This window comes from Carya illinoinensis, chromosome 9 (assembly GCF_018687715.1).
Source record: "Carya illinoinensis cultivar Pawnee chromosome 9, C.illinoinensisPawnee_v1, whole genome shotgun sequence".
In the NCBI taxonomy this organism is placed as follows: domain Eukaryota; kingdom Viridiplantae; phylum Streptophyta; class Magnoliopsida; order Fagales; family Juglandaceae; genus Carya; species Carya illinoinensis.
Window position 1 is genome coordinate 6,394,430 of NC_056760.1, and position 11,880 is coordinate 6,406,309.

Here is an 11,880-nt window from a genome sequence, read left to right on the forward strand (position 1 = left end):
GGACGGAGAAGAGATTCCACTCTTTGGGGCCATATTGCTTAACGTAGGCTCTGAGGAGTGCGTCTTCCTCTGATCCTGATCGATCGTCGTGGCTTTTGCAGGTAAGTAATCTTCTGGTTAGTAAAAAGTTCAGACTTTTCGGTGGGGTGGAATGGATCTTGAAGCTTTGACAGAGAGCTGGGTTCGTGAGCTTCAGAGAGAGAGAGAGAGAGAGAGAGAGAGTGGTTCAGCAAAATGGGGAGTAGAGACAAAGACGAGAATGAAAGATTTGTGTGGTCTGAAATTCTTTTGAATGACACAATTTCACTAAAGACCAAAACATCCTTATATAAACGGACACAAAGGAAGAAAACAAAAAGTTAAAAAAGTAACTATGCAATTAAAACGGAAGAAAAAAAACGGAACGCAACAATTTACTGCTCATTCCTGAAGAAGCGCGATAGACGCTTATTATTATAGATAGATATATTAAAAGTGTACTCTTATACTTTTATCATATTGTATATTCAAGTATGTAACTTAATGCATAAGGATAAATAATAACATATTAATAACCTGATTTTAATATTAATAAGATTAAATTTTCACGTTAAATTAATTTTATAATATGTATAATATATAGCATATAATTTATTTATATAATATAAAAAATTAAAAAAAAATGGTTCAGTTCCATTCAATTCAGTTTTCAAATCATAAAAATCGATTCTTAATAACCGAAACCGACCGAATCGGTTATAAAACCCTCGGCGGAGTTGAGCCGGAAGATCTACTTAGAAACCATTTCAACCCGATCCGTCTCCGTCTCCTTCTCCGTCTTTGCGTCTCTCTCTAAGTTTGCAATTCGAGATCTCAATAACTCCAATGGAGAATAAGAAAACAGTTGGAGAAGGCATATCATCCGCAAACGCTGTGTTACTCGGAGCTCTAGCCCCCGGTGTCAACGTCAGTACTCTCTCTCGCTCTCGCTCTCTCTTTTTTATATATGCATATTTATTTACAGCCAAGTACTGATGATTTGTTGATTGGATCCCAGGGTCCCACATGGAATACATTAAAATCAGCGTTCGTAACGCTGGGTCTATGCCTTGCTCTGATGCTGGGCTTAGCGTTCTCCGCAAGTGACTCTGCCTTGGTGCTTCATGTTGCATTCCTTGTTCTGATCACAGCCACCCTCTTCCTGCTTCTTAGCTGGTACCTTAACATCTCCACTAAAAAATACGTCTTTTCACTTATTTGTGCACCCTGTCTTCATATTGTACATGGGTTTTTGTTGGTGGCTTATTTTTCTTGCCTTTTCTGTTGTAGGCCAATGATCAATTGTGAGTTTTGAATTTTGGGGTTTTGCTTTAGCTTATCTTTTGTGCACGCGCGTATCTGTTTATTCCTACGCCATTGCTATTATCATTTGTTGCTGCTACCCCATTGGTCAATTCCTTTTTTTTAAAACAAATTACAAGTTCAAATCGTAGTATCAAATTGAAAGCGTTGATTTTATTATTGTGTTCCAGTCCATAAATTGTGAAGTGTTCTATTGAGCAAACGGCCTGTGAAAACATAGTTGTGGAAGGGGAAATTCTCATATTACATGCATGCGAGGTAGGTGATATTGATATACTTTGAGCATAACTTCATCTGATGAAATGGTTATATGTCATCAACTCAATAGTTATAGCAACAGGTGGTAGCCCTGAAATGGTTGTGAAAACATAGATGCTTTCTGAGGGTTTGATGCCCACTCCTGGCTACAAGTTCATCCTTCCACCGTTTTTCCCTCATTACTCTTCTATGCCACCATTATCGCCACCATCCCCACCTCCCTTTCCTTGGTCCTCAATCCTCTTTATCGCTAACAACACTCCTTTTCCCCTCCCCGTTTTCCCCATTGCTCAATCCTCTTTTCTTTTTTATATATATGGAAAATTAATTAAAAATACTTTGGGATGTACCAAAATTTTTCCAAATATCTATGAAGAAATCTACAAGGCTGCATTTCTTTTGAAAAAGAGAGATATTTCTTTAGATTGATGAGACAGAAATATATGGAAATTTTATATCTATAAAAATGCTATTGTGCTTTTTAGGACATAATACACTAAATATCCAAGAGGGTGCTATTGATATAGTCTGCAAATGAGCGATTAAAGTTATATGTCAAATTGAGTATAGAAGGATGGTTTATGAGATCCCACATTGTTTAGGAGGGATAAATTCTTGTGCTTTGTAATATTTTAAAGGGCTTCAATTATAATTTCTTTTATCGGTAAACAAAATTTTATTGATTATAAGCCCATATGTAACTTGGGGTTTATATATATATATGTGTGTGTGTGTGTGTGTGTGTGTGTGTGTGACTTTGCCTTTTCTTGGGCCATTACAAGTGGTATTAGAGTCGATTTGTAAAAAAATGTGGGATTTGAGCCATGCCACCTACAATGAAATAGCCTAATGAGGATGTTTTTTTTTTGATAGGTAAACGGGAGTATTAATATGAATAGGCAAAGACCAAGTATACAAGATATAATACAAGAGATAAGACCTATCTAGTTTGCTAAAGAGGAAAGAAGAAACTCGCGTACATTTTGGCCATTAAAATCTAAAGCAATGGCCCAACTAAATAAAGTGGTGAAAAAAAGAGAGCGAAGCTCCTCTATTGTCCACTCCTTATCCTCAAAGGTCCTTTCATTGCGCTCTCGCCAGATGCACCACATGATGCATATAGGGACCATCTTCCACATAGTTTTAATCTGTGGTAGTCCCTCCCGGTATCCCCCAACAAGCCAAAACATCAATTACCCTAGTAGGCATCACCCAGTTTAACCCAATTCTGCTGAGCACTTCACACCACAGAGCTCTAGTTGTCTCACAATGTAACAAGAGATGATTAGCTGATTCACCGGCTTTCTTACACATACAGTATCAGTCCGCAATAATTATCCGACGCTTTCGCAAGTTATCGGTAGTCAAAATCTTACCCAAGGCTGCCGTCCAGGTGAAGAAAAGTGCTTTGGGAGGTGCCTTATTCCTCCATAATTTTTTCTAAGGGAAGTGAGAGTTTGGTGTTGCTGAAAGAATCTTGTAGGAGGATCTTACCGAGAAAATTCCTTTACTCGCAGGTGCCCACCACAACTTATCTTCCCACCGGCCATTTAGCTTCAAAGAGTAGAGAAGGCTGAAGAAAGCCTCAAAACTATCAACTTCTCAATCTTGGGCTGCTCTACTAAAGATAATGTTCCAAAGGATTTGATCCCCTGAACGAATAAAAAGGTCCGCCGCTGAAGCATCTGGCTCACAAGCCATTCGGAACACAGCTGGAAAAGTCTCCTTTAACGCCTCATTCCCACACCAGATGTCCCTCCAGAAATTTATACAAGTCCCATCCCCCACTAGGAATCTAGTGTGATTAGCAAATACACCCCACCCTTGTCTAATATATTTCCAAATTCCCACCCCATGAGGCTCAGTCCCCTCTCTAGTACACCAACCCCCCCATGATCTGCCATACCTGCAGTCAACTACTACTTTCCATAGTGCTTCTGATTCCATATTGTATCTCCAAAGCCATTTCCCAAGAAGTGCCCGGTTAAACGTTCTTAAATTCTTTATCCCCATCCCCCTTGATTGTAGTGGTCTGCACACCTTATCCCACCTGACTAGGTGGAATTTGAATTCCTCCCCCATCCCACTCCATAGGAAGTCTCTGTAAAGTTTTTCAATGCGTGCCGCCACACATGCTGGAAGAGGGAATACAGACAAAAAGTAGGTTGGTAAGTTAGAAAGAGTACTTTTGATAAGAGTCACCCGCCCTCCTTTTGACAAATATAGTCTCTTCCACCCTGCCAGTCTTTTTTCTAGTTCTCAATGACTGGATCCCAGATAGATAAGGATCGTGAAGTAGCTCCCAACGGTAATCCCAGATAAGTCATAGGGAGGGAAGCAACCTTACAGCCAAGTGTGCTAGCCAACTGCTGAGTATCTCTGACCCTCCCGACTGGCACTAATTCTGATTTATCAAAATTCACTCTCAAGTTTGATGCAGCTTCGAAGCATAGAAAAAGAGCCTTCAACGCCCTAAGTTGTTCATTATCTGCCTCACAGAAAATTAATGTGTCATCTGCAAAAAGCAAGTGAGAAATAGAGATAAGGCCACGATTCACGTCACCCACTGAGAAACCAGTCATAAAGCCATTAGTAACCAGTGTCGTTAACATCCTACTTAGGGCCTCCATGATGATAACAAAAGGAAGTGGGGACAAAGGATCTCCTTCTCTTAAACCTCGGGAACTGTCGAAGAAACCCTCCGGGCTGCCATTGATCAAAACTGAGAATCTTGCTGTTGAAATACACCATCTGATCCACATACACCATTTCTCCCCAAAACCACACCTCCGTAACAGATAAAGGAGGAAGTCCCAATTAACATGATCATAAGCCTTTTCCGTATCTAGCTTGCAAATAATCCCAGCCACACCAGATTTCAATTTACTATCCAGGCATTCATTAGCAATTAGCACAGAATCCAGAATTTGTCGGCCCTTACAAAGGCATTTTGGGGCTTTGAGATTATCTTGCGTAGGACTTCCCCTAGTCTATTAGCTAGTACCTTAGACAAGATTTTGTAGATCCCATTAATGAGACTAATGGGTCTAAAGTCCTTCACATCCGAAGCCCTAGTTTTCTTCGGAATAAGAGCAATGAAAGTAGAATTCAGACTTTTTTTAAATTTCCCAGTGGAGAAAAATTCCTTGAAAACATTCATGATGTCCTCTTTCACAATCTCCCAACAAGTTTGAAAGAAACCCATAGAAAATCCATCTGGTCCAGGTGCTTTATCTTTTCCCATTCTCCTAACAACTTCATATACCTCATCTTCTTCAAAAGCTCTTTCTAACCAAGATGCCGACTAAAGTTCAATAGAATCAAAACCAAGTCCATCCACAGATGGTCTCCAACCCTCTTGTTTTGAAAATAACTGTTCAAAAAAAACTCACCACATGTTCCCGGATCATAAGGGCCGTATGTGCAATCTCTACCATTGATTTTTAGCATTTCAATGGTATTGTTTCTCCTATGAGAGTTAGCCACACTATGGAAATATTTCGTGCTTCAGTCCCCTTCTTTTAGCCAAATGGCTCTTGACTTCTGACGCCAGGAGATCTCCTCTAGAGATAATATCCTTTCCAATTCTGACCCCAACTCTGCCTTACGCGATAATTCCTCAGGGGTGAGGGTTCTAACTTCGGAGACCCTATCAAAGTTCTGAATCTCCTCCAACATGGATTTCTTTTGTACCCCTACATCTCCAAAGATTTGAGAATTCCAAAGTTTTAAGTCATTCTTTAAGGCTTTTAATTTAGCTGCAAAAATATAGGATGGAGTACCCTGAAACTGATAAGCTGTCCACCAACTCCTTACCCTCTCCACAAAGCCCTCACTTTTAAGCCACATATTTTCAAACTTAAACGAGCGCCTACCACCTTGAATACCGCCTCCATCCAATAAAATGGGAAAATGATCTGAACATAGCCGTGGTAATCTCTTTTGACACACCTGTGGATAGTGGCACTCCCAGTCCGGTGAAATTAAGAACCTGTCCAACCGAGACCATGTTTGGCTATTCGACCAAGTGAAAGGCCCACCTATAAGAGGGAGATCCACCAAGTTCAAATCAAAAATGAAATCTGAGAATTCTGACATGGCTGAGCTTAGACGACTATCTCCCGATCTTTCGCTTGGAAACCTTAAGATGTTAAAGTCACCGCCTATACACAAAGGGAGGTCCCTCCAACTATGTAAACCTGCAAGTTCTTCCCACAGAAGCTTTCTGATGTTATCAACATTTGGCCCATAGACACCTGCAAAAGCTCACAAAAAATTGTCTTCCACCATCTTAAAAGAAACGGCCACTGACTATTCTCCTATGAACTGCTCCATTTTCTCCACCACCCTTTTATCCCACATCACAATAATACCCCCTGAGGCCCCAATCGAAGCTAAAGAGATCCAATCTACGCACGGGGAGCTCCATACACTTCTCACTAACTCTCTAGTCACCAATTTTAATTTAGTTTCTTGTAAGCAAACTATATCCGCCCTCCAATCTCGAAGTAGATTTTTTATTCGGAGACGCTTATTGAACTCTCATTCAGCCCCCTGACATTCCAAGACACAATTTTTGGCTTCATAAGGAAACAGCAGTACCCTTTCCTTTACTCCTATCACGACTTGAACTCCCCTCGTTCAGAGACCAATTAAGTCTCTTGAGTTCCCTCTGTTTTTTGGATCCAAGTTTCTTAGATTGTGCATGACCCGCCTCTATGGCAGTAAGAAGTGCCATAAATTGGTCTTCATAACCTACACATTTCATTCCTACAATATGTTGGATATCCTTTGCCTTTTTGAAAGCCCAGTCCCACATCTCAAACTCACTGGGTAGTAAACAGTTCAGTGGGTAAGGATTCCTGCCACCACCATCCGAGTCATCTCCAAACAGCTTAATACCTCCCCACTCGATCACCTGACCCACATGATTCTCAATCTCAACAGTAACCACTTGTGTATCAGGAACGAGACTGATATCTAAGAGCTGTTGCGAAGATTCCTCGGAGTGTACAGCCTTCTCCCTAAACTCCATAACTGACTCAACTCCATCTTTCGAACATAGTTCCAAATGGTCCTCCGAAGCTATGGGGACAGATACATGAGGGACACCTTCCACGTGCTTATCGGAAGCTACATGGATATCTTCCGAAGACAAAACAACTACGTCATGCGTCACGTAAGGGCCCAGATGAGCATGTGATGGGTCAGGACCCAAAACCGAGTTGTTCTGTGCGTGAGAGACCGAGGGAATATCAAACGCTGCACTGTGCGTGAATCTCCAGAAGGAAAGGAGAAAAATGCAGGATTTCACCTTGTTCAGCAACGCGCGACGGCAAGATCTGTTTTGGTTTTGGTTAGGAGGGTGATGAATGAGATAGCATATTGTGTGCGATGGAGAAGTTCTTGCAGTTTATAGTGTGATTCCAAGGAATTCCAACTACATTTTTGACTAGTCCTTTTAAATTAAGATGTAACTTCAGCTTTCCTTGGCCCGTTATGATCAGTATGTTGTGTTTCTAAAATGCCAATTTGTGGCCATTTTGAAAAGGCCTTGAGCTCATATCTTACCAGCCTTTATTTGTTGTGAGGCATGCTTAGGTTTGTGAAAACCAGTTGGACGAACTTAAAATATCAAAATACTTGGTGGAATTTATTATTTGGAGGGTCCTTTTGTGAATTGTGATTGAATTTTCTTACTTAAAAAAAAAAAAAATTATGATTGAATTTTCTGCAGGTTTCTTGCACAGACCGGTTTGGTTTCAATTGAACATCAAATGCGGGAGATTGACTTAGTGCCTAATGATTGTTCAGAGACAAGCAGAAAGGACAAATAATTTGTTTCTCTTATAGCATTTCAAGCACATACATCATCAAGTTTGGGAATAAAGAACTTTAAGAGGACCCTTATCAACAATACTAATGGAAGGACTGGTACGATTATGATGCTTTCCTTCAGCAAGGAATGTGAAGACAAGGTTGTGAGCACAGCAAGCAAATGACAGAACTTCCATTGTTTTGCAAGAATTGATGGGAGTGATTACACCTGTCAATCACTCTTTCCTTCCTTCTCCTTATGTTTGCTCTTTTTGGGCTTGATGAAGCAGAAACATGAACAGCAGGGGAACTGAAACAGGAACTTCATTTCTTTCATACTATGACGGTTTCAAATGTTTGGATACCATTGCTTATATAGAGCTTCGGCCTTTCATTTTATTATTCCTTTTCTTCATCATTTATTCCTGTCCGCCTTTGGATGCTATTCTTCTTTCTTACAGCTAAGAAATGCTTGGCTTCTCGATTTCCATCATCATTGATTCATTGGCATTGGGTGCCTTGACGCTTCTTTATTGGAATATGTTCCAACTTGCATATATTTTTCTCGCTCAGAAAAGGGCGCTCTGTTTGGTATTCCTTCCCGGTGAAATGGATCTCTGGGGGCTACGTACTGAATTGGATTTATTGGTTGAACTTGTTGACAAACCTCACAAATGGAAGTATATAGAAAAATGCTGAGGTACTACAAATAGAGCAGGACTAAATTGCCTGCTTGATCTGGTACGGGTAGTCTGTCTGATACGCTTACGCACTGCCAATTTAGGACCAAAAGTTGTGATTGATAATTGGATATGCCCCCAGTTATGTTGACGAGAGCCGAGCAGCCACTTTTTCTTTTGGGATTGCATTTGTGTTTGTGCTTATGCTCTAGAGTGCATATTCTTGCACATGCACCCCTACGTATGCTTGGCGTTGTATCGAGTTCAACGGTTTTGGGATCACGCCTTCGCTGAAAAGTTCTTCGGAATCGAATATACATAGGATTTCTTACAAGGTTTGGCATACACATTAATCGGGTAGTACCAGTGGCATATACGAAACTCTATTCTGATCACGAACTCAAAACAAGTTTTGCTTTACATTATGTCGCTTATTTTTATCCGATAAGAAATGGACGAAGGTACAAATATTTGTTAGTCCAAAGGTGCAATGTATTAACTTTGATAGTTTAGGATCAAAGTGCAAAATTCCAGACATTTTAGGAGCAAAAGCAACACAGCGATGCCAAAGAAAAACTGAACTTGATTTAAACAGTGAAGAGTCGGATAAAAAAAAGGATGTTCTTCAAATTCAAGTTCATCCTCAATTACATATCTCAAAACAAAGAAATCGGCCTCAGGCCATCCCATTTTCACACCTTTACCAGGAGAAAAGAAGATGAACAAAAAAAGGCCTGTTGATTCAAGCATTAGATATTGTGCCTTGGATCAAGCGGAATAGAAAACAAATGTACTGGACTCTGTAACCCAACATGCGTAAGAAAGAGAAGGCTACAGTCATTTTCTCTAGCATCCAACTTGGGATAGGATGAAGAAAGATTGAAATATTCATTTTGTTCTAAAAATTCTGGTCAAAGGTGAACTAATTTTCTTCCTTACCAATATAAGAAGGCTGCATTACAAAGTCTGAGGTATTAAATCTATGGCGAAGAACGGCTTCTACAACTGCCATCACTTCCACAACTCTTCCATTGGGATCCCACGCTCACGAGCAACATCACTAAACTGCCTCATTTTCTGTACCGCAACAACTGTGGCCCTGGCATTGTTGAGGGCATTCTTACTCCCAATTTGCTTTCCCAAAGCATTCTCAACACCGGCCATTTCTAGAACAATTCTTACAGACCCTCCAGCAATCACTCCAGTACCAGGAGAAGCAGGTCTAAGCATCACTTTTGCTGCTCCATAATCTCCCTCAGATCTGCAAATAAACAAATAACAAGTTATGATTCCAGAACTAACGGCTCCATTCAATTCACAAAATTCTCAATTTTATATTTTGGGGGTTCAATTTCAGGAATTTTCCATTCCAGAATTTCAATGTATGTTCAGAAGTGACAAATCTGCCCACAAATTCCCATGCACTCAATGCTGTAAGAGGGGAATCTCCACACATGCTATCTATTGCATACCATTTCACATTGTATACCCTATTCTTATGGCTAGAATCCAATAAGCGTTCAACTTTCCTAAAAATACAGGACTGATGCAATATGCTAACATTTTTTCTTGGCTACATACTCAGAAGATTGACTATACCGCACCTGACCACTAAAATCATGATTAAAAACCATTGTAACTTTGATCAAGTACTTTAAACCAAACCAAGAGATCCCTCTCCACATTCCTTTGATGTTTCCACTTACAGGATGACTAAATTAATGCCAAAAATAAAGTTGAAAAGCAATAGGAGATGATAGAAAAATCCAACCTAACTGCTATTAAATGCATATAAAGCCATTCATCACCTCCTAAAGCTGCAGGTTAGTACTGTCAGGCAGTTGATCTCATGGCCTTCAAACTTCAACAACTTACAACATGAAACTCAAATGAATGTAAGCCATATCCATGACAATCTAACAGGCTAACAGCTATGTCCAAGCTTCCACTGATATCAGAATTTAAAATTCATTCTAACCTGTCGTGGCAGAATGCCACTACATAAGAATTTGAAATTGAGCAAACAATTGGTCTAAGATGCAGAGACACAGGAGAATGAAATCCAAAACTACTTTGACATCTATGAGCTTTAGCAGACACCAAGAATTCATTTTTTATAAGTATTCATGCAAAACCCTTGGAAGTTTTTACCGTGTGGTCTCAGAAACTGCCTACTAATTTAAGAACCGAATTCAATGCCATAGAACTACAACAGCTTAAATGCAGTACAGTTGACATACATTCACCCTTTAAAACAAAACCAAGGTCATTTAACGTTATTAAACATCATTACTTATCTCAAAAGACAAAATAAAAGAAAAAAGATCATCATACATTATTGTAAGCGAAATTGGAAAAAAATATAATACCTCCCTAAATTTATAAAAAGAGCAAGGTAACGAAACGGTACTGATATTTCTTACAGATCTAACACATAAGATCATATTAAAAATCTGACATTATCAACCTGATTGCAATTGACTCAAATTCATATTCAATTCTGCACGCATCCATAAAAAATGCGCCAAAACTGCACACGATCCAAACGCAATTCCAACAGCAAAAGGCAACTTCAACAACCACCTACCTATGTGGGAAAGTAAGGTACTTGGTCATCGGCACCGACACGATATTCCGCCTGGCATTCACGGCGGACTTCTGAACGGCCGTAACAACCTCTTTGGCCTTCCCAACCCCAACACCCACTTGACCCTGCTTGTCACCCACAACCACAATGGCCCTGAAATGCAATTGCTTCCCTCCTTTGACCACCTTGGTCACCCTCCTCACCTGCACTACCCTCTCTTCGAACCCATCTTTTACCTTCTCCTTCTTCACTTTGGACCCGAACCCAGTTGTTTTCCTGACCTTAGAGTCCATTACGTAAATGTCATTTCCCAGATAGCTCACTCCGCTATAGGCGGGGCCATACAGTTCTTCGTAGGCGATGGCGATTTCTTCTTCGGTCTCCATTGGACCCTCGTCGAAGGACGGTGGGGGAACAAAGCCTTCGGGGGCTTCGGGGGGGTTGAAGACGGTATCGTTTTCATCGTTGGGGTTGAAATTGTCGAAGAAGGAGGTGTCGATGTCGGAGGATTTGACTATGAGGGTTGGGGTTGGGTGTGACGAAAAGGAATGGAAAAGATGGAGTTTTGTAGGTTTGGAGAAGAAGAATTTTGTGGGTTTGGAGAGAAAGAGGCGAGGCGTGGTGGTGTGAAGGGAAAGAGAAGATAGGGATGGGAGAGTTGCAGAGGCTGTGGCCATGGTGGGTTTGGGTCGAGTGTGTCAGAGCAAGAGAGAGCGTGGGTGGCTTATCCCAAAGCTTTAAGATGGGTCAGCAAGATGACGATGATGTGGAGGTTGAACCGTGGGGCGTGGAGTCGGCCCCAACTCTCAAGAGCACCCGTAAAAAACGACCTTTGTAGGACTCTTTCTTTGAAACGGGAAGTCGTTTTGCAGGCATATAAGCACAACACAATTAGATATTGAGATTCCCATTAGGATTTAATTAATTAACAGGCAAATAGGTCATAGGTAAAAGCAAACAAATGCGTCTCCCAACGCTCTTGCAATTATCGCACGATTGGGAGCTACAACGTTAAACATGGGTAGAGAATTACACGAGAATAAGTAAATCACCTGGACAAGTAGACACTTAGGCTACCTTCTTAGTGCTCTTTATGACCTTCCACGCATGTGGATGAATTGCCACATGCGATAGAATGGATGATACATGAAAAAGAAAAAGAAAAATACATAAAATGCTTGTGTACATGGCTCATCC

At 40.6% G+C, this 11,880-nt stretch overlaps 2 protein-coding genes across 2 annotated transcripts; one reads left to right on the forward strand and one right to left on the reverse strand.

Annotated features, from left to right (window-relative positions):
- The first annotated feature begins 697 nt into the window (after window positions 1-697).
- LOC122275696 lies at window positions 698-7,818 on the forward strand. Its single transcript, XM_043084850.1, has 3 exons — window positions 698-945; window positions 1,037-1,194; window positions 7,337-7,818. Exons 1-3 carry the CDS (start codon window positions 865-867, stop codon window positions 7,434-7,436), a joined length of 339 nt encoding a protein of 112 aa, XP_042940784.1. The 5' UTR covers window positions 698-864; the 3' UTR covers window positions 7,437-7,818.
- An 841-nt stretch (window positions 7,819-8,659) lies between these two features.
- LOC122275695 (30S ribosomal protein S5, chloroplastic) lies at window positions 8,660-11,486 on the reverse strand. Its single transcript, XM_043084849.1, has 2 exons — window positions 10,684-11,486; window positions 8,660-9,357 (listed from the first exon to the last, which is right to left on the reverse strand). Exons 1-2 carry the CDS (start codon window positions 11,358-11,360, stop codon window positions 9,108-9,110), a joined length of 927 nt encoding a protein of 308 aa, XP_042940783.1. The 5' UTR covers window positions 11,361-11,486; the 3' UTR covers window positions 8,660-9,107.
- Between the last annotated feature and the right edge of the window lie 394 nt (window positions 11,487-11,880).

Bases quoted from the DNA above. Each gene is read 5' to 3' on its own strand.
- LOC122275696 (XM_043084850.1), top strand. From the start codon at position 865: ATGGAGAATAAGAAAACAGTTGGAGAAGGCATATCATCCGCAAACGCT. The intron at 946-1,036 runs GTCAGTACTCTC...ATTGGATCCCAG, and splicing joins CTCTAGCCCCCGGTGTCAAC to GGTCCCACATGGAATACATT. The intron at 1,195-7,336 runs GTACCTTAACAT...AATTTTCTGCAG, and splicing joins CTCTTCCTGCTTCTTAGCTG to GTTTCTTGCACAGACCGGTT.
- LOC122275695 (XM_043084849.1), bottom strand. From the start codon at position 11,360: ATGGCCACAGCCTCTGCAACTCTCCCATCCCTATCTTCTCTTTCCCTT. The intron at 9,358-10,683 runs GTAGGTGGTTGT...GTTTATTTGCAG, and splicing joins TACCTTACTTTCCCACATAG to ATCTGAGGGAGATTATGGAG.